The 21775-nt window shown below is 51.8% G+C and overlaps 6 protein-coding genes across 6 annotated transcripts; 2 read left to right on the forward strand and 4 right to left on the reverse strand.

Annotated features, from left to right (window-relative positions):
- The first annotated feature begins 820 nt into the window (after nucleotides 1-820).
- Nucleotides 821-3332, forward strand: BCR38DRAFT_145925 (uncharacterized protein). Its single transcript, XM_040853667.1, has 3 exons — nucleotides 821-1144; nucleotides 1209-1365; nucleotides 1433-3332. The coding sequence occupies exons 1-3, from the start codon at nucleotides 1089-1091 to the stop codon at nucleotides 3182-3184; spliced, it is 1965 nt and encodes a 654-aa protein (XP_040709346.1). The 5' UTR covers nucleotides 821-1088; the 3' UTR covers nucleotides 3185-3332.
- A 2309-nt stretch (nucleotides 3333-5641) lies between these two features.
- BCR38DRAFT_462156 (uncharacterized protein) lies at nucleotides 5642-9036 on the reverse strand (the record flags this gene model as incomplete). The annotated part of the gene is made up of 6 exons (XM_040862608.1): nucleotides 5642-5754; nucleotides 5804-6239; nucleotides 6270-8127; nucleotides 8204-8526; nucleotides 8607-8752; nucleotides 8841-9036. 6 exons carry the CDS (start codon nucleotides 9034-9036, stop codon nucleotides 5642-5644), a joined length of 3072 nt encoding a protein of 1023 aa, XP_040709347.1.
- A 5316-nt stretch (nucleotides 9037-14352) lies between these two features.
- BCR38DRAFT_357562 (uracil-DNA glycosylase-like protein) lies at nucleotides 14353-15691 on the reverse strand (the record flags this gene model as incomplete). The annotated part of the gene is made up of 2 exons (XM_040857118.1): nucleotides 14353-15172; nucleotides 15306-15691. The coding sequence occupies 2 exons, from the start codon at nucleotides 15689-15691 to the stop codon at nucleotides 14353-14355; spliced, it is 1206 nt and encodes a 401-aa protein (XP_040709348.1).
- A 783-nt stretch (nucleotides 15692-16474) lies between these two features.
- Nucleotides 16475-17772, reverse strand: BCR38DRAFT_357514 (mitochondrial carrier domain-containing protein; the record flags this gene model as incomplete). Its single annotated transcript, XM_040857115.1, has 2 exons — nucleotides 16475-17622; nucleotides 17706-17772. The coding sequence occupies 2 exons, from the start codon at nucleotides 17770-17772 to the stop codon at nucleotides 16475-16477; spliced, it is 1215 nt and encodes a 404-aa protein (XP_040709349.1).
- Nucleotides 17773-18345: 573 nt separating this feature from the next.
- On the forward strand, nucleotides 18346-20221 carry BCR38DRAFT_453185 (uncharacterized protein). Its single transcript, XM_040861573.1, has one exon. It carries the CDS (start codon nucleotides 18502-18504, stop codon nucleotides 20065-20067), a length of 1566 nt encoding a protein of 521 aa, XP_040709350.1. The 5' UTR covers nucleotides 18346-18501; the 3' UTR covers nucleotides 20068-20221.
- A 423-nt stretch (nucleotides 20222-20644) lies between these two features.
- Nucleotides 20645-21545, reverse strand: BCR38DRAFT_491359 (uncharacterized protein; the record flags this gene model as incomplete). Its single annotated transcript, XM_040864648.1, has 4 exons — nucleotides 20645-20727; nucleotides 20783-20862; nucleotides 20918-20995; nucleotides 21292-21545. 4 exons carry the CDS (start codon nucleotides 21543-21545, stop codon nucleotides 20645-20647), a joined length of 495 nt encoding a protein of 164 aa, XP_040709351.1.
- Nucleotides 21546-21775: the final 230 nt, after the last annotated feature.

Raw genomic sequence — 21775 nt, forward strand, 5'->3', positions numbered from 1 at the left:
GGTCTCCTTGTTGCCTCGATTACGTAGCGTTCTGTGCGTTTTACTGATCAGACAAAGGATGCGCCTTGGTGCTGTCGCTCACTTATAACCATGGCCTCTCATCTGTCCTGTCCTCTGTCCTGTCCTCTGCCCTGTCCTCGACACAGTGTCCAACCCCAACGCAGAACAGGCGGGTGGCCTCGAACAAGGTCAATGTGTCCCATGCTCGGCCGTTCCCAGTTTTCCCAGGGTTCCCAGGGGCCAGGGAGACAGAAGCAGCCAAGCAGCCAAGCAGCCTTTCCCCCAAACGGTCAAGTCGCTCTGTGGCACCTGCGCAGAAAGAAGCGGGACACCGTCGAACGGTTGCCGGCCCTTGCCCACATTCTGCCATGCTTGCTGCCCACCCACTCGCACCCAAAATCTCTGTCGTCTACTTCTCCCGCTCCCCAAAAATCACAAGAAGGTGAACGATCTTGTCTATTATTAGAACCAGCCCTCAGCCCCATCGGTCTGCAAGCACCGACGTATTGTATCATTGTATCTCGGTATCACCAGAAGACGACCGCATCCTGAAAAGTCGATAATTTGTTGTTCAAGAGCTCGAGAAACCCCGTTCAAATATCGTATCCAGGTCGCCCGCTATCAAGCCCAAGTCCCATTCATCGACAGCAGCGTTTCATATTTTGACCCGCCAATTCTCCTCCCTCTGTCTCGAGTTCCACATCATCGCACTCGAGCCTTTCGCTCTTTATATATTTGCTTTCTTCTCACGTCTCTCTTCTGTCGATTCCTCAAGCCATCACGCTGGATATTAATCTGCTAGCCTGAACTTTCATCGCGTAGCTTGATAGCCAGCCTGTCCGCCCGTCCGCCCACCACCTGCGCCTGCGCCTGCGCCTGCGCCTGCGTCTGCGCAACGGAATCCCAAGGCCGTTTCGTTTCCTAGCTGCTACTGCCGACCGGAAGCGACGAGACCCGTGGCAACTGAGGCGAGGCTCGACCACGCTCCTGCCTGGCCGCATTCCCGGATTCGCATATATTATCCGTAGCTTTGGCGCCGTTGTCACCTTTTCCTCTCTGTACATTGCCGCACGGCAGTCTAATTCACAATGGGCCGGAGAAAGATTGAGATCAAAGCCATCAAGGATGAAAGAAACCGCTCTGTGTAAGCTTCCCCAGCACCACGTCCGCGCCCCGGAATGCGATATGCTGACTGCACGCTTGTACAGCACCTTTTTGAAGCGAAAGGGCGGCTTGTTCAAGAAGGCGCACGAGCTCTCGGTGCTCTGCTCCGTTGATGTCGCCGTCTTCATATTCAGTAGCAACAAGAAGCTCTACGAGTACTCCTCGGGGAATATGCAAGACCTCATCGCAAGATACACATTTGTGCGTACATGCAGCCTCGGGCAAGCACTCCACGATGAAGCCAGTACTGACTTGTGTGGCGCCGCAGCACGGTGGTCCGAATGAACACAAAGGACCCGCGGACTTCAACGGCGGCGCCGACGACGAAGATGACGAAGATGGCGACGGCACTCCCCCACACGGCCACGAAGGCTCTGTCGAGCCTCAGATGATCCCTCCGCACTATCAAGGAGTCCATCAAGCATCGTTTCCGCCACACCTGAGAGGCCACACTCCCTCGGCTTCACCGCCCATCAATGGCGCGCCTTTCCCGCGAGGACATACACCCCAGCCTCAGATGGGATCGCGACCTTCATCCAGAAACGATTTCCGTCGCGGATCAAGCATGCAGCAGCCGGGCCCTCCAGGTCCGCCGCAGCCCGTTGCGAACGGATATGCGTTTATGCCTCATCCTGCTATCTACAACCCTCAGAACCAGCCTAGTATGCAGCAACATGGCATGCCGCAACAGCAGCAGCAGCCGCCGCCACCAGGCTCATATCCGTACCCGCCACCACCGCAACACCCGCATCAACACCCGCATCAACACCAGCAACAGCAGCAGCAGCAGCAGCAGCAGCAACCGCATCCTCAGCATCCTCAGCATCAACAACACCCTCAACAACACCCCCAGATGCAACAATACATGGAAGACCAGCGCCGCTCATCAGTCCCGCCTCCTAGCTATCCTCATCAAGGACCACCGCAGAACCAGCAACGACCGCAACAATCTCCCCCGCACATGTCTCCCCCGCAGCATCACAGCCAACATCTACAGCCGCCGCAGATTCAACACCACCCACCGCCTCAACAAATGCAGCAGCAGCAACCGCAACAGGGCCAACAGCAACAGCAGGAACAGCAGGAACCTCGGCCACCAGCACCCATGGAGCCAAAGCCCGAGCCTCTGAGTGAGAGACCGAGCCAGCCGCTGCTCGACACTGCATCTGCTATCAAGAAACTGCCGCAGCGCAAGCAGCACAGCATATTCACCCCCATTGATGAAAACCGGTCTATTCTATCCCAACATTTGGCGTCATTTGTTGCCGAGCCTCGGACGTTAAAAGCGGAGGCGGACACGGCAGCCAACCGGTCGCAATCTGTCGATGTTGGGGCTGTCTCTCGGAACAATGCAAGCGTGTCTCCACCGCTCCCGCAGAGGTCAAACACGTCAAGAAATGCCAAAACACGGAACTCCGTCTCCATTCCCGAGACGACCTTCACCCCACCCTCGCGCTCCAACAGTTTGCGCGTTGGTGGCGGCCCACGGCCGAAGCTCAAGGTGCAAATACCGGACGAACAGTCTGATGCCGGTAGCAACACGGCCGAATCTGCCACGTCTCCCCGCGCTTCCGACACGACGTCTCAGAGCACCCGACGCAATGAGTCTCACTCCTCTGTGGTTCTACCTCCCCCGTCCCCGTCGGCCACCTCCCTCTTGTCCGCTGGTGCCACTGGACCGCCCAACCCCTTCGCGAGACCACACCCTCAGTCTCAGTCTAACAACAATAATAACAACATGCACATCGATACACCAGTGTCCGCACTACCATCGCGCTTCCTCAACAACGAGTTTCTGCCAAGTCCCAGCAGCTTTTACCCCGAGTGGAACTTTCGGGGCAACGACAGCAACACTCTCCCTAGCCCCCTCAATTTCGCAACACCGGTCGTTGGTACGGGCCCTTCCTTTCTGAGGGATGAGAACCCGAACAAGCGGAAGAGTCCCGAGACGAGCAACGGTGGGCCATCTTCGGACGGGTCGGAGGGCATGGACGCAAAGAGAGTCAAGGTTGATTCTTAGGCGACTGGCCCATGGCCCACATCTTCAATTAGCCGACTTGACTTCATATGTTCGCATCTTGTGGTTGCAAGTGTATAATATCCTATTTTGGCGTCGTCAAACTCTCTGCTAGTCGTGGCTTTCAGGGGTCGTCGTTCTTGGGCCGGATCTACTTCTCCCTTTCAAAGATATCCAAAGTGGCCACGTTACCCTACCCTTTTCTCTTCTAGGCCTGTTCTCTTCAGGAGGTCTCTACGTCGCATCGACACGAGCATGGCACGGCGTTGGGGATTCAGTTTGGTTCTGCATATGATCGTATGGCTTGTTGTATCTACAACCTGCTTTTGTTCTCTAGAGAGAGAGAGAGAGAGATGGACATGAAGCATGAGCTACTGGTTTCGGTTTCAAGAAGGATGTTTTTATGTTGTATGTTACGGAAAAGTGGAGAGGCGGCTCTTACTTGTGCTATATTGCGGGCGTTTCTGGCGTTGTATATTACGACGGACTTGATCTGTTTGGTCTGAGCATGCATCTCAGAAGTGAATTGAACATTTGATTGATCTATATATTTCTCTTCCGATTCCCCTGCTCGCCGTACGAGCAACCGCGATTGTGTGCAGAGCAAGATAAGCCAACACTGCCAATACCGTACCTCCGTTGGACAAGCCTTCATTCCCACAGACGGCACATACGCGTGCAACAAACCATCGTCTGCCAGAGCGTAAACTAGGAAGATGAGTTGCTGACCTCGGGCCAACGTCTTCTAGCGCCTTTTGTTTCCTCGACAATCCGTCCTACATCCATTCGTCCTCTATTCACGTTCCTGCCTTTACTTCTGGTCGAAACAAGCTAGAGTAAGTAGGAATCTGACACATGGCAGATGTACATGTGTTTCGGCCTGCTCACATGATATAGTAGCGCCACAAGACATGGACGACATTGAAGCAGACAACAAGGTTAGGTTAGATTGAACTAATCAGTCCGTCAATCCTTCGAGTCGTCGCCGCTGTATCTCCGGGTTTCGAGTTGGGACTATGCCACGATGCGGATCCTAGACGCGCGGGTGGGAGCTGGACGGAATTGATGGGAGCACTTGGTGGTTTCATCCAGCCCGAGGGGCGGGCGGGATGAGAATAAGAAGGAGCGTGTGTGAGAGGTACGTATGCATGCGTGTTCTAGAAGTGGATGCTAAGGGGGTGAACTTGTCGAATCACCAGAAGATGGCTGGGTGGCTGGCTATGAAGTACGATCCACGGCCAAGTGGATATGTATGTCACAGGAGGTAAGACGACAAATCAAAGGAGTATCTCATAGCGTAAGGCAAAGAATCGAAGCTACGACTTTCAGCCCAAGTTAATAAGCGAACCATGCCTTCTCTCGTAGTTGAGCGTTGATCACTTGACCTCGATAAGTCCTTTACATACAGACGCCCTCGGTCCTCCCTTCTCATTCTAGCAAACGCTACTTAAATGTCCTCCCTCATATCGCGATGACCGGTTGAAGAGGGTTTGTTGTCACAATGACACGAATGACTCCGTTGGATGCCAGTCATCTGATACACCCCATCAGGTAAATAAGCTTGTAAATACCCAAGTATGAAGGTACATACTCTGCATACTTGTTTGTCTTCACCACATACAGACAACAGTGACATTTAGCAACATTCAAGTTTCATTGTATAGAAGGGTACGATTGAGAATTTGTTTGCGGAATTGAATAGGGACAAGAACCCAGGTCGAAAGTCCAACACTGTTGTGAAATGTCGTCGCCCGGATCAGACAGATCATCAGACTTTCTTCCATTAGCGCTCTTGTCCCCTCATATTTGCAAATCAGAGCGCTTGCTAAGTTGAAGAAAAGAATGGTTAAAACAGAAGTACAGAAAAACTCTGAGGTATCTCAAACTTGGTTGCTCCAATCCCGCCGTCCAAAACCCTGCTCAACCATGTGGTATCTCCTCATCTTCATCCTCGTCCTCCTGCTCACCTTTTGGATCCGTCTTGTGGCCCTGGCTGAAAAAAAAGAATTCGCCTTCAAATTAGCTTATATTTGTTGGTGGTGGCCGAGAACCCAAAAAGGCCAGGGGTATAGGTATCGATAGGGGGTATCAGTGCTCCAGTCGGGGTTTTCCTTCGCCTCCAGAGCCAAAGGCTGGCTCTGTGTGCATAGTAGAAATCGCGAAAATGTCATCGTCACCAATAATTTTAACGCTAAAGGATGATACAATCAACTGGTCGAAAGTAAAGAGGACGAAACAAATTGCGGTGCTGATTGCCGATTAAGTGCCGGCTTTTTTCTAGTGGTATCATCGTAGGTATGGAAAATTTAATGCCAGGCGTACTAGAAGTTGCTTGCCTGGTCGCCAAAGGAAATGTTTCGGTGCGTCGCCGCACCGCACCGGGTGCTTGAAGTCTCATGGAAGCCGACGTTAAGGGGCATCAAATGTCGTCATCCCGGTATGTTCATTAGCGTAGGGCGTCTAGGGAAGGGGTTTGCGCACCGGCGTGCGGTTCCCCGGCGATTGTGTGCCCTCCATATTGCCAGTCAACTCTGCGACGCGGGCCTTGATGCGAGCTACGCGGGACTCAATAGCTGCTTATCGTTAGCACGATACACTAGACACCGATCGGGTAAAACTTACTCTCTTCGCCACTGGTGTCATCGTCACCATCAGTCGTCTTGCTCATCCCACCCCGGCTTTGTTCTTCACTTTGGCGCGCACGGTCCGCCGCGTTCTTCCTGATCTGAGCCCAGCGATCCTGCAAAGGTACCGCGGGCGAAGGTGCTCCTTCTTCCTCTACTGTTTCAACTGTTGGGTTGTTGCTTGCATGTCGAGCGATGGGGGGCGGAGTGGCATCATCATAGCTCTGATCATCGGTGGGGACGAATGCTGGCTGGTCGTCGAGGGGACCTTGGTCGAAGCGGGAAAATTCATGCTTGGCCTCGTTGGCATCGGCCGTGTCAATACGCGAATCGTTTTCGTTGATGGACGCTTCGTACGTACGCTCGGGCGCAGTAGGCGTCTGGGGCGGCTGCGTTGGAGTGACGTCTCCGGCGTGCTCCATGGGCGTCGCGAACTCGCTTGGGGCATCAGATAGCATTGTAACAGGTTGAGGTCGTTGCTCAGGGACAGGAGCCGGTGCTTGCGCAAGCATGCCATTGACATCATTGGCCGCATTTTCCGGGAGCTTCGATGCTCGATTCTTGTTGCGGCCAAACAGCTTTCGGAAGCCTCCCGTCTTCTTCTCATCCTTGTGGAGCTTCTTAGGCTTTTTACCGTCGTGGCTGGTCTGCGGTTCTGGCGACAGCATGTTTTCCCGCGCCAGATCCAAGCTGTTCTGCTGGGCGGGCGGGGGTAGGGGAGAGTTGCGCCCGCTGGCTTCGATTCTGTTAGCAGGTTGAAGATTTGCCGGGGCTTCGACTGTCTTTTCCAAGACGGGAGCAGGCTCTGGAGATGGTTCTTGGGGCACCTTGACTGGTGTTGGGGGTCCCGACGCGATAGGTGGTTGAGAATGGAAGGTTGGCGAACGTATAGACAGCGACTTAGCAGGAACTTCAGGTCCATGGGTACCGTTGGGCGAGGACCCGTTGCTCTCTCCGTGTCCATTTGTCTGCATGCTCGCCTGCCCCAACCCGCGACCCGTGTTTGTGTTGGCAAGATATAGATCACGAATGGCCTCCTTGTCGTACTTGTTTGCCCATTTCATCGCTGGCGAGGCCTCGCTCATGATGACCGGCTGCAAGGTAAGGATACTGCTTGTCTTCTCTTTCATAACCTGCTCGTCCGTTCGTCCGCGTCGTGCCGGGGGGTTGTTTCGAAGTCTTTCGTGCTCACTTTTGGCCTGGAGCTGTTGGGCCGCGGCTTGTATACGAGCCTGCTGGTCCGGGCCAATGCTCGTCTTGCTTAGACCGGCGCCCATGGCGTCGCTGGGCTTGAGGCGATCGCTCTTGACCAGACCATTCTTCCCCGCCGTCGACTTAGAGCGAGATATACCCTTGTTGCGTCTCGTCCAGCTGAAAAAGCCCTTCTTCTCGGCAATATATGCTCCAGCCTCAGGTTCAGGGGCAGCACCCTTGACCATTTCCTCCATAACGAGCCATCTGCCGGTGCGAATCACCGTCTCTATAACCGCGCATCGACCGAAGGCAGATTTGCGTTCAGCAGTTTCTTCCGGGGCGAGACTGCTCATCCACACCCACCAAAACGCATCATCAAGATCGAAGCGACTAATACTCGCCAATTCGCCGGGTTCCAGCTGTGGGGTGTTCTCTAGGCGAGGGCGATGAGACTGAGCGCTGCGCTGACGAACGTTGGCATCGATCGGCGGCAGAACCTTGTCGGGAGGAAGTAGGTGTGAAGGACTGTTGGGTGCATCATCTACGAACCCCGAAGATAAAAAGTCAGCCCATGATGGCGTCGTCGGCCGGCCGGTGCCCTGGCCACCAGACGCTGGTGTCGTCCTCAAACCTCGAGGATTTTGCTGTTGATGGTTAGCCTTAGAAGAATCCACCTCATCGAATTCTTCGTCCAATGTGCCTGCAAAGCCGATATCTTCAAAACGTGACCAAGATGCATCCCGTAAGCTGGTGGAATGCTTCGAGTTAGAAACTTGCGACTGATTGGCAAGCGAGATAGCCTTCAGGACTCTCCGACATTCTTCCGTCAGAGCCTTGAGCGGATCCTCGTACTCGGAGAACTCGTGTAACGCCCTGTCATCGTCGCGATATTCAAAGTGATTGGCGCGCCGCAAGAGCGCAAATGGCGTAGGTGACACGGTGTCGACAATCATTACTACCTTATTTGTCGTCGTCTGCATCAAGGACGGCTTTTGTGGGGGGTATTCGGTTTCCTGCAGCAACTTCTGCAAAGACATGGGGAGCATTGAGATTCCGCCGCGGGCAGTAGGCTGTGGCGCCAGCGACCTCAGGAAGGCAAAGAACAGGTGGCTTGTGGCATCGGCAGCACTGCATGAACATTAGCCCTCCGCCGAACGTGACAGGTTTCTTTCGAGTTCGTCGTCCGGCATGGAACTCGACATACCTCAGCCAGAATTTGTAGCCGCCCTCAAAACCCTCGCCGGTGTCCTTGTGCTCGAAAGCCCACCATGACGCCATGCGTGAGAGTTTGCGCCCACCGAAACCGTTCATCTTGCCGTGTGCAGCTACGGCTGAGAGCAGATCGAAATAGTCGTGAATGATCTTTGCACGCGCATCGCTGTCCACGCTGAGGGGTATGAAAGTGGTGAAGGAGTTGCGGGCCATGCGCGAGTCTTGCTCTCCGACCTTGAACAACTCGTAAGCGTCCCATCCCACAATACCGCCCTGGAGTCGGCTCCAACACCATTTCAAGACACCCGATATGACCTAGTTTTCGCGTTAGTCTCGTCCATGATGCCAATTGAGAGAAAGAGAGAGAGAGAGAGAGAGACAGAGAGAGGCCGTACCATGGGCTCCGTCAGGCGCAACTCCTGAGCCAGGGCCTCGCCCTGGATGGTCTGATTGCCATCGAAGAAGTGGCGGATAAATGTGCGCACAGCGCTCGGGTTAGAGGTCGGTCGGAATGGCAGGAGCAGAAAAGGGAGGTCGAGAGCTGGCGGGTTCACACAAGGTCAGCCACATTGCTACCGTACAGGAATTCGTGCAGAAATCAAAGCGAGATTTAGGGATTGATGTCATACCCCTCGCCTTGAGCTCGCCAGTGCAACGTCTGATCAGTTCCTGGACTTCCTCGGGTTCGACTGAAGTACGGTTGTAGGCGTCTTCCCATCGCGGTTGTGGGGGCAATTGTTGGACCAGACTTTCGAGATTGGCGCCTTTCTTGGACTTTTTGGCCTGACTATCTTTGCCCCTTATTCGGGAGAAGAGGCTCGGCATCGTGGCCCGACTCGTCTGATGTCGCGGTCTAAATCCCAAGTTCCTGGTGCGACATGAATGTCAAGGTGGCAGGCCGATGGATGGGAAAGTGCCGATAGTGTTTGCGAGATGCAGTCGCGGTGCAGAACGGCGTCTAAGGTCGTCGTAAAAATGCAGAAGCAGTAAGGAACCTTGAGTCGACACGACGGGTGGTGTGGTGGGGGTCTCTGGTCTTTAGGTGCTTTAAAGTGATGGAATAATTGGATGGGTTGAACGAAGTCAATGCAACTGGTTTCGCTGGCAGCTGGAGCAGCTGGGGGTACATGTGAATTGGCCCAATCGCAGATCTCTTGCGCAACCTGGGGTATGAGGAAAAAAAAAACTGACAACCCGAACAGAAAGCAAAGACCAGAAACGTGTGGACGACAAGAAGATGGGGAGAAACCGCTCCGAAAATCAATTTTCTGTTTTCAACTCAGGGGTCGGTCGGACCACGAGGAAAGAAAGCAATAACCACCTGCATTTCCAGATGTGGAGAGCAGGCTTTCCTACCTGCAGCGCAAGCATGGGCGCAATGTGTGATGGCCAACGAGCCGGGGCGCATCAGCAGTTAAATCTAGTGCCCAGATTGGCAAGGCGTCAACTTCAAGCAATCTGCGTCACCTTGCACGAGCATTCGTCCCATGTTCCCAGCCCGCTCTCCAGGGCTGGCTGGTCACGGTGATAGATTGGGAGGCACAGCAATGAACGAACCTGGGATATTATATTGGCAGTTATAGTTACATTTGATCCCGTACTTATCCATCCTTCCAAAGATGCCGGTCGGGTCATATGAATCTGAAGCTGTTCATGCATATGAAAGATCCAGCGGGAGAGTGGGATGTTAATGTTGGCCGTGCTGTGCCGTCCTAGCATCGCCATGCCATTTATTTTGTTTTGTTGACTTGCACCTCTTGGCCAGGCTGAAGTACTTACCAGGGTCCAAGTACGAATTAGAGAAGATCCCTAGGAAATGAAGGACCTTGACTTGATATTTGTAGCACAAGCCATTTGCCCCAAACTCAATTTGGCCGCTTCCAGGTTGCGGGTGGGCCAAAACTCCGATTATTATTACAACGTCAGAACCTCTCTCATATCCAGGCTCGTTTGTCTCGGCAAAAATAAAATATTCCTTATCTCCATCTACGCAATGGTCGACACTTCATTCCGATTTATGATTGATCTGGCTAAAGTCTATCCTACCCAAGGTACCTCGTTCTGTTTACTAACCTCAACTGGGAACGTCAAAATGCAGAACTGACCATAGTGTCGGAGCCGCTTCTTTGCTAGCTGAGCCGCAGGAACCCTCATTTCCTACACGATTCATAAATCCCGAAGCGACCTCACGGCACCAGCTACTGCACCAGCTACTGCACCACCAGCAGTAGCGATGGTGGACGACACGGGCATATCAGTTGTATCTGCGATCAGGTGTCACCTTCATAACCCCCAAACCCTTCACACCTATCATTCGGGGCTTGTATTACGCATCCCCCTTTCCCGTCCGGGACCATATGTGGAGATCCTGCAGGCTTGTACGCCACCCGACAACTCACCTGAGTACAGAGAGAAGATCACGAAATTTCATGCTGCTACGCCTATTCTAAAAGCAACAATATCGTACCGCTGATCGTCGGCGAGCTTGCCAAGCTACTGAAAGCACGAAGCGCTGTTAAATAGCACAACGCCACCTACAACTGGCTCCACTCCACCCCTATTCCCAAACGTTGCCAACGCGCCGTTGCATAGAACAACTCATTCATCAAACTCGAGAGTTCATGACCTGACTGACCTGGCACCCGGCATTATCGATTGGCTACCATCGCATTGATTTTGATGAGCTGTCAACCAAGAGGATCTGACGGGACTTGACGACGAGCCACATGAAGCCAAGTGGCCAATTGGCCAAACAAACCGCGTTACCCGTTCGTGGACTCCCATCGATCTGCAGTCCCAGGCATGTATTGACTGCCAACTCTTGGCCCATATACGTTCAATGGCGTGACTGGCCCAAAAAGGTGGCAGAATATAACAATATGGGATACCTCGGTATTATAGTATAGTAACCCAGTCATAACTCAGTCATTAATCGGGCATAACCCGGGGTTCCACGCCGTATACACTATGGTTCAGTTGCCCGGCCTGGCGTTAAAGAGACGACAAGACATTCAGAACGACTGCCGAGCTCGAGCCTCCAAGCCGTTTCGTTCCAACTAACACGAACCACTATTCAACTTGGAGAATGCTATGCATAATGAACGCGACTAATGGTCCCTGCATGCATGAGGTCATGTATTGAAGTTTCAAAGCCGTGGCCGTGATACTCGAGTATTAGGCCTTGTTGCAAACAGGACGTCATTGCCCGACCTCCAATCTGTCCGTCAACCAGTGGCAAAAAGTTTGTCAACTCGAATCACCTTCAGTCAGACTGATCGTTGATTGCTACGGACTCCAATTTATCGATCCGCGGGCATGAAGTCAGAACACGGGATGCCCTGTAGGGCTATCCTGATTGGCCCCGCCACTGAGCTTGTGCTAATCGGACATCGGATGCCACGCTCAAGTTTATGCCAACGACGACAAAGCATGTTCTCGCAAAACTACTTAAAAGTAATGCGCAATGCCGTGTAGTGCTCGCAATCATGAGCTTCCCATAGGCCAGGTTTTGTTTTAACAGCGTCTCATGATTTGAAATTACTACGTCATCCACTTTCCGAATCTCTGCATGATACCCTGTACATGCTAGTGAACGTTTTCGCGATACCCTCAAAAAGCCGGCCCCGTGGTACACCACACGATGGTGTAGTCCAACCCTTGAAGCGCTTTTGCGCGTTGAAACAGCCCAATCACATTCGCTATACGTTCACTGCTACCGCAACTTTTCATAGCAGACGCCAGCGAGAAGATCAAGCCAAGGAAACTGTAGGCATGGCCAGATTTTAACGGTAGTAACGCCGTGGGGAATGTTTCCGTCCGATAGTCCTTTGTAATCCCCCCATAGTCCCTCTTTTTCCCTCTCACATGCGAATTTCGAAGACCCAAGGGCGTGGTAAAATGTGGAGTTTGAAGACGTGCAACCATCTCAGAGGGTGTCTCATAATTAAATGCCGGAACATATGAATTAATCTTGCGACATTGGAATCTCCGATAAGGAGCACCAGCATAAAGTATTGTGTTACCGAGGTCAGACCACGTAAGCAAACGTTTTCTCATTTGACCATCTTTACCGCTAATGAGCTGGACGGGCTAAATATGATTTTCACAATTGCGGATATAGAGGTACTGTGGTTACTACCTATTCGGCAGTATATTGGCAGTATACGAATTGAAGTCATCCAAACAATGTGATGAAACCGTCATACTAGCCATCTATGTAGCTGTTGTTGACTAAGCAATGTTGATTATATTTTGGGGCCGTGCAATGTAGCTGATAATGAGGTAATCACCTGGGACAGCGTATCCAACGTATAACTTTACCTTTCCGGCCATATATCTTTCTGGCTATATATTTTTCTGGCCACATACTGTAATCCAATTGAAGGTATTCGAAACAGTGTATTCAACGTACTATTATAGCTATTCAGGTACAACCAGCTCTAATAGAAAGCTGTGCTCTAGGGCTTCCTGAGGTATAGATCTGATAGATTCTGACGCCTTAGCTAGGTCCAGTATTACCTGATTCCGACGTTGTACCTGGTCTCGTTGCCGTTCTACTTCAAGGGCTCGATCCATCGCTTCCTTAATCTGTACAATGTTACCAAATCGTTCATTAGGCCCTAATCGTACCTTCTTACGTGGTTTGGGGCGTAGCGAAGTTATCTCGGCTTCTAATGCGTGTACACGTTGGGTCAAAGTAGCGACCTCGACGCTCTGTACATCTAGCCGACGAGTCAGCTTCCGAAACAATAGCTGTTGCGACGATCGCAATGGCGTAATCGCTGCCAGGCTCTCACTAGTTACTAAGCTAGTCACTGGCGTCGCTATTATTGTCGGATCAAGCCAATTACCAACTGTTGGTGGTGTAGTTGGTCGTTCTGATAGGGGGGCTATCGTCGGCTGAGGTCGCGATGGATCTAATGGGTATATTCCAGTTGCAGAGAAGCCTGATTGTATAGTACTGATCGTGAACGACTACGTATATGCCTCGATGTATAGCGAGAGGAACGTCGACTTTTTAAATGGAATAGAACAGTACTCGATCGAGAGAGAGGTCGCTAACGAGCGATACGAGATCTTGTTACAATAGGCTAACCACATAAACTCAACGTTGTCGTGAGCGATATGACCATCTAATATCAAGAGCCGCTGCTCGTCGGGATCAACTGACTGTGTACGAGGTATAAAGATATCACGAAGCCATCGAACGGCGATATCTGTACTGATCCAACCGTTAGACGAATAAGTATATTGCCAATCAGGTATATCATCGCAATCGTTCAACCATTGGGCTTGGAGGCTCTTGCCAGTATATATTACTGCTGGGGTCAACGAGTTACCCATCGCCGATATAGCATGTACTATAGTGACCCATTCGCGGCTTTCGTCACTCCGAACGAATGTTGTATGTTTCTCTGACGATCCATACACTATACCCTCGATCCCTTCGCCAATCGCGATGCCTGTTTCGTCCATATTCCAGACGTTATGTGGAAAGTAGTCGTGAGCTGACATCAAGGCTTCGTACGTCTCGAAGAAATCGTCGATATTCTGCGTCGATGGGCCATCAAATCGCTGACGGTCGAGGCGTCGAGATTGGATACTTCCGACCTCTGGATGGCGTTGAATAAAGCGATGAACCCAATGGCGACCGAGGCCCTCTGATCGACGATCCTGAGGTAACAGAATCAACGCCATCTTAGCGATGAATAGCGCCGACGGGCTACGACCCTCGCGATCCATTTCGAGGATCCATCCAATCAGCGCGTTTTCCTGATCCCTAGATAGCTTCATCGACGCGATTGACGCGTCAGAATGGCTGAGGCCATCGCCGAGTCATAATTAGAGGGTAGAGCGTGGAATGCCCCATCGGAGGGAAGCCTGGCGCTGGGATATCCCTTGATTGATATCGTTGAGAGCGCCTTGAATCTAATTTTCTGAATATCGAGGCATTATATAATAATAGCCAATACCGACGATAATCTGTTATGCCGAAAGTTGTTGTAGTTGGTAGATTAGGTGGCCAGAAAGGTGGGGTTGTACGTTATATCGTACTTTTATACACAAACTCCAGCCAATCCAATACCTACATAGCAAATAGTCCCCCCGTACGCACGTAATCCATGCGTTCCCGCTCGAGGACTAGTAGTTTTCCGAGACAAACGACTGGAAAAGCTTGTCATTTTCCGTCGAGTCCTCCTCATCTTCTTCCTCTGAATCGGTAGCGTTCTTATCCTCGACAGCGACACCAGCTTTGCCCGCCTCTCTCTCCTTCTCCAGTATTACGCTCTTCTCCTCGACGCCATCCTTGCTTATCGCAACAGTCGCGGGCGGGACGTCATCCTTCGTCTTCTTCTCCTTCTCCTTCTCTACCTCTTTCTCTACCTCCTTTTTCATAGACGGTGGTGTCGCCGCTGGGTTCAAATCCCACTCAATCTCGCTCCCCTCCCCATACCTTGTAACCAACCACTCATTCGCTTTCTTGAAGTGACCACAGTCAAAGAAACCCCTGGCTGCGCTCAACGGACTGGGATGCACTGCCTTAAGTACCAAGTGCCTCTTTGAGTCAACTTTGATAACCCTCTTCCCTGCGGGCGTGCCCCACGCCATGAAGACGACACCTCTGGTGCGCTTGGAAGCCACGAGGTCAATGACGCGCTGCGTGAACTTCTCCCAGCCGCGGTTCGAGTGGCTGTTGGCCTCGTGTGCACGCACCGTCAGGCACGTGTTGAGCATGAGGACGCCGCGGTCGGCCCACGGTGTGAGCAAGCCACCATTCTTAGCCGGCGGTGTGAAGGTAGGGTAGTCTTTTTTCAGGGCAATGTACATGTTGCGAAGGGAGGGAGGCGCGGGCGTCGGTGGGCGGACCGAGAAAGCGAGGCCGTGGGCTTGGTTGTGGTTGTGGTAGGGGTCTTGGCCGACGATGACGACTTTTACTGTGTGGAATGGGGTGTGTCGTGACCTATGTGCCAGGCAAAGTTAGCAACTGGACTTCTAGATTGGACGTAGATTCGTTTGCAGGTAAGGCTCGGTCAAATTCCAGCCAATCGTGGTAGACAGACAGGTGGGCAGTTTGTCCATGTAGAAAAACATACCAAGAATAGACATCCTCCTTTGGCGGGAACACCTTCTTTCCCGCCTTTTCTTCGCGGGCCAGAAATTTCTTAAGCTCCAAGAAATCTTTGCTTTTGACGTCGTCCTTAAGATGAGCCAGCCAGCTGTCGTCCAGTGTCTCGATCTCCAGCTTCAGAAGCTGCTTCTGCTCTTCCGTCAGGCCTTCTACCCATTTCGTCTTGTCGAACTTGAGGACTGATGTTGCCTCGGGTGCGGTAGCGGCAGCTAATCCCTTCGCAGTGCCATTAGTAACAGCAGCAACCGGCTTCGGGACGCCAAAGAAGGACGTGATGCTTGCGTTGCCACCCGTCCTGGCCTTCTTGTTGCCCTCATCCGTGGTGAGGGCCTTGCGTTTTGTCGATGACATTGTGCAGGCGGTGAGGGTGAATATGGTGTGAAAGAGAAAAGAGGAGTAGTTATGAAATGTTGCAGAAATATGCTGTAATGCAATTGCAGTTGTAAGTTTCTGCGGCGAAGAAAAAAGTACTACTACTCTGCGAGGTTGAATGAGGAAACACTTCAAGATGCGTGGGGACGAAATCGTGACGAGTCGAGATAGAACGGAAGAGCTAAACATCAACTCTCCACTATTGATGATGGAACTCAGTTGGGGCGGTGGATACGGTACAATTGAATTCGGTGAAGCTCAATAGTCAATCGGGAGGGTCAGTAGGATTGTTGCAGGGCAGAAAATTGCAAGCGCAGCCTCAAGTCATCAGTAGGGCACGTAATAGCAAGGATGGCACGAATTAAACCCTATTAAACAAGATAACGCGTCAAGACGCGTATTGACCGCGTTGCGGAGTCAAAGCAGTCGCGAAATGCTCGCGTTGGAGCGGCATGTACGTGTAAATGGATTTTGCCTCGTAGCCCTCATCACGCGGAAATCATCCCAAATTAGCGCTTAACAAGATCACGGCTTTTTTTAATTACAATGATGGCTTTTAGAGCCTCTCCAAGTCTTGCTAGTGTACAACGCATCTTACACCCAGAAACGCCGGTTCTGCTCTTGAAATCATCTCATGATGCACCACCAAATTCTATGGAGAAAAGCTTTTGGGCAATATGTGTAGGTATCATAAACATGGAGAACGCCGGTCAGTGCAACAAATAATCAACAGGTGGGAATGCGGTTTCCGTCAGGCTTTCCTCAGCTTTCGTGCTGTTTCCTTGCCGCCCTCTCGTTCATGCTCCTGAAGGTTCTTTTTCCTATCTCGTAGCTGCTAATCATGATGGCGCACGATGGGGCCACCCTCAGGGTTCGAGGCACCCAACCTTTCCAAAGCCCAGCCACACCCTCGGTGCGGACAATGTGCCAGAGTAATTGTACCAGTGACCGCTGCTCTGGTGCTGTCGTCTTCTCTGCATTTGCATAAGGGATCTTGGCAGGGTCTCGGAATATTTGTGTGCGAGTCTTGCCAACATCAAATGGCATCGTCATGATGGAAGCGAAAGCGCCCGACAAAGCCCCTGCGGTAAAGCTATCCATGAAGGTTGCGGTGTGATTCTCCCTACTTTGCGATCGACTACGCGCTCGGGTTCGTGAACCGTCCTCCCGCACCAAGGGCCGACCCCGACGCTCTGCTCGAATATCGGTGAGTTTGCCCCGGATTGTTTCGTACCCCCACCAGTACATGCCGGAAAATGGTACGTCCCGCCACAAAGTGAGGGTGAGGCCACGCCACAGAGACCTGTACCCATTGGCGACAACCATTTCTTTAATGCCCTTGAAGGTGTTTGCGAGATGATTTGTCGTCGAATCGCCCGAGGATGCCTGAAGCCGAGTTCGGAACAGCTCGATGGGGCCCACGGCCCCCGCAGCAACAACTCGGGCTGCGGCTCCAGCAATAAGTGGTGCATAGCCGTCCGAAGACACTTTATTTATGGGGCTTGATTTGTTGAACCGCAGCCAGTCGTAGCCCGTGAAGTAAATGATGTTGGCTGGCACGGCCATGACGAGTGTCGGAGAAAGGCCTCGCCACAGTGTTGTGAGTCCTTCGTTGCGGGCAATTTTCCGCATTCCGTCGAGTGTCGAGTTGAAAGCTTTTTTCTGGGTCTGTTCTATGGCGCAGTCGCCAGGCGCAGCTGATCCGCCTAAACCTTCTATTCGTGGCCCAACAACACAGGCTTCAGCGTTATTGTTCATGAAGAAAACTTCGCGACAGCAGGCGGTAACTCCAAGACTCGATGGTCGAAATGCATTCGGCGTCGATGCGACAAGTTTTGAAAGATCTGCCGTGTATACTTGAGGTGCGCCTTGTGACTGCAGTCGAACGCGCACCACATCGAGAGGTGTCACTGTGTGTCCATAGTTAGCATGCGACCGTTCTGAATCCGCCAGCGCCAGCACAAAAAAAAGAATAAGAGAGAGCATGACGCACCGAGTAAAGAAGTCAACAAGCTGCCCGAGATGGCTGACAGCATTTTCTGGCGCGCCGAAATGTCCATGTCGGCGCCTCCGCCATTGTCTTGGGATGATAGCATTGTTCGTCCCGCAAAAGCGTCCTCAGGAGCAGAGTGTCTACCGTATGTTTGGCCACTGTCGCTATGGTTACAAGGAGCACTCATCGTGGGCAATCCCCGGATATCCGGGAAAGGCCCTTGGTGTAAGCTCGATGTAGCCTGAAGGACGTCGTGCAATTTAAAATAGGTGAGGGATGATTGTGGTTGAGATGATGAGGGGGCGTGATTGAGGCGACGGCAAAAACCTAGCTGCGATCACGGAATCGAGCTCTAGAGTATTCTGCGCGTCATAAATACTTAGGTAAATGTGGAAAAGGTATCAATTTTATCTGAGTTATCGAGCTCGGAACCTCGGTCTAGACCCGTACCTTACCGGATCCGAGCTTCTGGAAATAACGGGGAAAGTGGCACTCACGCCCTTCGGGCTGACGGGGCCAAGCTCTTTTTATGATGTCACCGCCAATGTAACGGCGAGATCTCTAACCCCTGCAAGTCGCTGCAGCTCTTTGTCCATTCAAAAGGCTAGCAGCAAATTAACGATAAGATAAAAAACCATCTCACCTCCATATGTGTCAACGTGCTTTAATCTCACAATGCATTTCCCAACGGTATCTGTGAATTATCAACCTGATATCTCCCTAGAATCCACAAATCTTATCCAAGGTCTTGACGGTTACCACATGATACACCTTTTAGATTTATAACCTGCTCTCAATGTCATCAGAACCACACAACATCGAGCAAACACCAGAGAAGATACAATCGGAACTAGAAACCTTTCGAGCACAGTGGCGGGCCGAAGTAACAGCCCGGTCCAAGAAGCCTGAGGCTTCGCAGCCGTCAAGCCAGGCAGGGCCCTCCTCATCTGCCTCCAAGCCGCCCCGAAAGCCAGATGCATCACAAAAGAGGACAGCAGTACCCAAAGGTGCTGCACAGCTCGAGGACGACGATGAGTATGTTCAAGGACATGCCTTCGATGAGCTGAGCACGCATGGGGCAGCCGGGGAACCAGTGAGAGTTGAATCGTCGGAAGTTGATAACAAGGAGCCAGAGACAGCGCTGGAATTCTACGAAAAGGCCGTGGACAGGGAGACCACCGGCAAGCTCGGCGATAGCTTGCGCTTGTACCGCAAGGCCTTTCGGATGGACAGCCGGGTCGACCAAGATTACAAGAACAAGCATTTCCCTGGACGGTGGAAGCCAGCTCAAATCAACCCATCGAACGCCCCCATCACGGTGCCCAATGTTGCACAACATTCCCTGGACGGTCCCACGCTGTCTCTGCCAGACCTGATCGCAAGCTTCGCTGGTATGAGCGTGCAAGGGTCAACAGCAGAAGTTGAGGGAATGCCCACGCCGCCATGTCCCATTTCAGATTTGCCTGATGAGATCCTCCTCCACATCCTTCGAGATGTAGCTATCTTGGATGTCGGCGACTTCGTCCGGCTTTCTCAGGTCTGTAAGCGGTTCGCTTACTTGATCGCCACAGAAGACCAAATATGGCGGCGCGTCTGCCTCGGCTCCGAATTCGGGTTCGGCAGCATGGTGTATCACTGGCAGAAGGAAATAACCTGGGAGACACTCGACCCTGAACTTCAGCTTGGTGAGAATCTCTGCGGCGTAGAAGAACTTCAGCAACGACGGGCTGATGAGAGCGAGGCCACCACGCACGCCTTAATCCACACGCTCTACGCTTCGTCTTGGCTGAAGATGTTTCGCCAACGTCCCAGAATTCGGTTCAATGGATGTTACATCAGTACGGTGAACTACATTCGTGCCGGCCAAGCATCAGGTCATCACATCACCTGGAACAGCCCAGTCCACATTGTCACCTATTATCGCTATCTCCGCTTTTTCCGTGATGGTGCTGTCATAAGCTTACTCACAACCGACGAGCCCAAAGACGTGGTACATCATCTCACAAAGGACAACCTGATGCAACACCAGAACAACGGCGCGCCTCATTTGCCTTCCGCCGTAATTAGCGGCGCCCTGAAAGGGCGCTGGCGCCTCTCATCGACCATCGACAACCCAGATGGGGATTTGGCTGATGTCGAGGGTGATCTCTTCGTCGAGACGAATGGCGTCGGTCCTAAATATATGTATAGAATGGAGCTATCGCTGAAGAGCGCCGGCAAGGCAGCCAAGAACAATAAGCTCATGTGGAAAGGCTTCTGGAGCTACAATAAGTTGACGGATGACTGGGGTGAGTTCACGCTAAAAAATGACAAGGCGTTCTACTTTAGCAGAGTGAAAAGCTATGGATTCCGGGGGCAGTGAGCTTTGCGCTCGGTACGTCGCAGTATGTATTAGTTATTAGCAGGGCGACGTTGGAAATGGCTACATATATTCTTCTCACCATATTAGGTATGTTCTTTTGATCTACTTCCGCAAGTTTCCATCCTGGTAGCAACAATATGGATCAAGTTCCCAGTCATTAGCTGGATTTGTTTTTCTTTACTTTGAACCCATATCCTGGTTCTCATTCTACCTTGCCAGTGTGCTGAACTGAATACGCCATAGAGTAGGCATTCAAGTAGACATGAGTAGGAGCCAGTTAGTATTCAACATCGGACCCTAATAATGACTAGAAGCTATGTCCCATCTTTTGACATAGAAAGGCGAACACAAGAATTGATCTGCTCCATTCGACTCCATCGACGAAGTAATGCCCGGTTTAAACTCCATTGCCCACTATCGGCCTTACCACTATTCTTGCTAATTTGACGTGTAGCTCTTCTACTTCTACTTCTTGGTCCAGCCCATACCTGTTCATCTGTGGTATTATTTGGTGTCGTACGTGCCGATATGCATTGCGGTAGCTTTGAATGGACGCTGGCTGCCTTGAATGACTTGATTACTTGGTAGCGGCATGGTGGTCGAGCAGATGAGCTAGAGTCTGGCTGTACTGGCGAAGTTGAGCCATGGTTTCGGTTTGAGCTAATGTCTTGAGTTCGCAGGAGCTTGTTCGGAATCTCCGTCTGAGGAGGCATACTCAGAGCCTTCTTCGCTCTGGCGACCACGCTTCGTGTTGCGTGAAGCATCCAAACCATGACAAGTAAAGGACCCTCAATGCTATGTAAAGGTTAGAGGATATACCTGTCTGGCTCAGGATGAACTAGATGGGTACCTCAAATTGTCGACATAGACATGTTTTGGTCTGATGGGAGAGATGTAGTTCGCTGCTCTGAAGGGAGCACGGTCCCATCTGGCGAAGGATGAGTAACGGCCAGATCTTGCAAACGAGAGACGCGACTTGATAATTTGGTATTGATTAGATATAACATGAGTCTAATGGTCATTGAAGAGGCAATTTTCCGTGAGCCGTGTTACCCCTAGCACATCTTGGTCAGGTTGGCTTACTCCAGTATCTGAGCTGGGAGACGTAAGGAGAAGCACTGCTGAAGAGCCTCGGGACGCCAGGTCCGATAACCTTTGAGTAGGAAGCCTCATGGGGGCGTTCAAGTCTATTGGGATCTTGTTCTGGTAAGCCTAGCCTGGAACAGATCCCGAGCGATGTTATCCTTGATCATGTCATCCATACCCTGCTGTGAGACCTGTCCATGTGCCTTGATCTTTCTAGTTCTCTGCTTCATCTCTTCCTCAGCTTCTGCGTCAATATTGGCCCACGTCAACTTCAGGCGGGTGGCGGTCTCACGAATGAGGTCAAGGGCGGTGTCGAACTTCTTCTGGTCGGCTTTGACGTAACTGAGCTTCTTTTCCAGCTCTATGATTTTGTTGCGACCGGCGCGTTCCATCTTGAAGCAGGTAGGAGGCACGCCGTGCAGTCAAAATATAGCGGCGACACAGATTCAAGCCAGTGTTACTGGGGCATTGCATGAATGACGAGGACGAAGCAGGCACCCGAAAAGGCGGTTTGGCCACGCTGCTTCCTTGAACTCCAAATTGGTTCACTGAAGTATTGGGAGTGTGGACTTAGGTGCTCCTTCCCAGAGAGTGAGTGACATGGCATTTGAACCGCAGGATA

Source organism: Pseudomassariella vexata (genome assembly GCF_002105095.1).
Source record: "Pseudomassariella vexata strain CBS 129021 chromosome Unknown BCR38scaffold_31, whole genome shotgun sequence".
In the NCBI taxonomy this organism is placed as follows: Eukaryota; Fungi; Ascomycota; class Sordariomycetes; order Amphisphaeriales; family Pseudomassariaceae; genus Pseudomassariella; species Pseudomassariella vexata.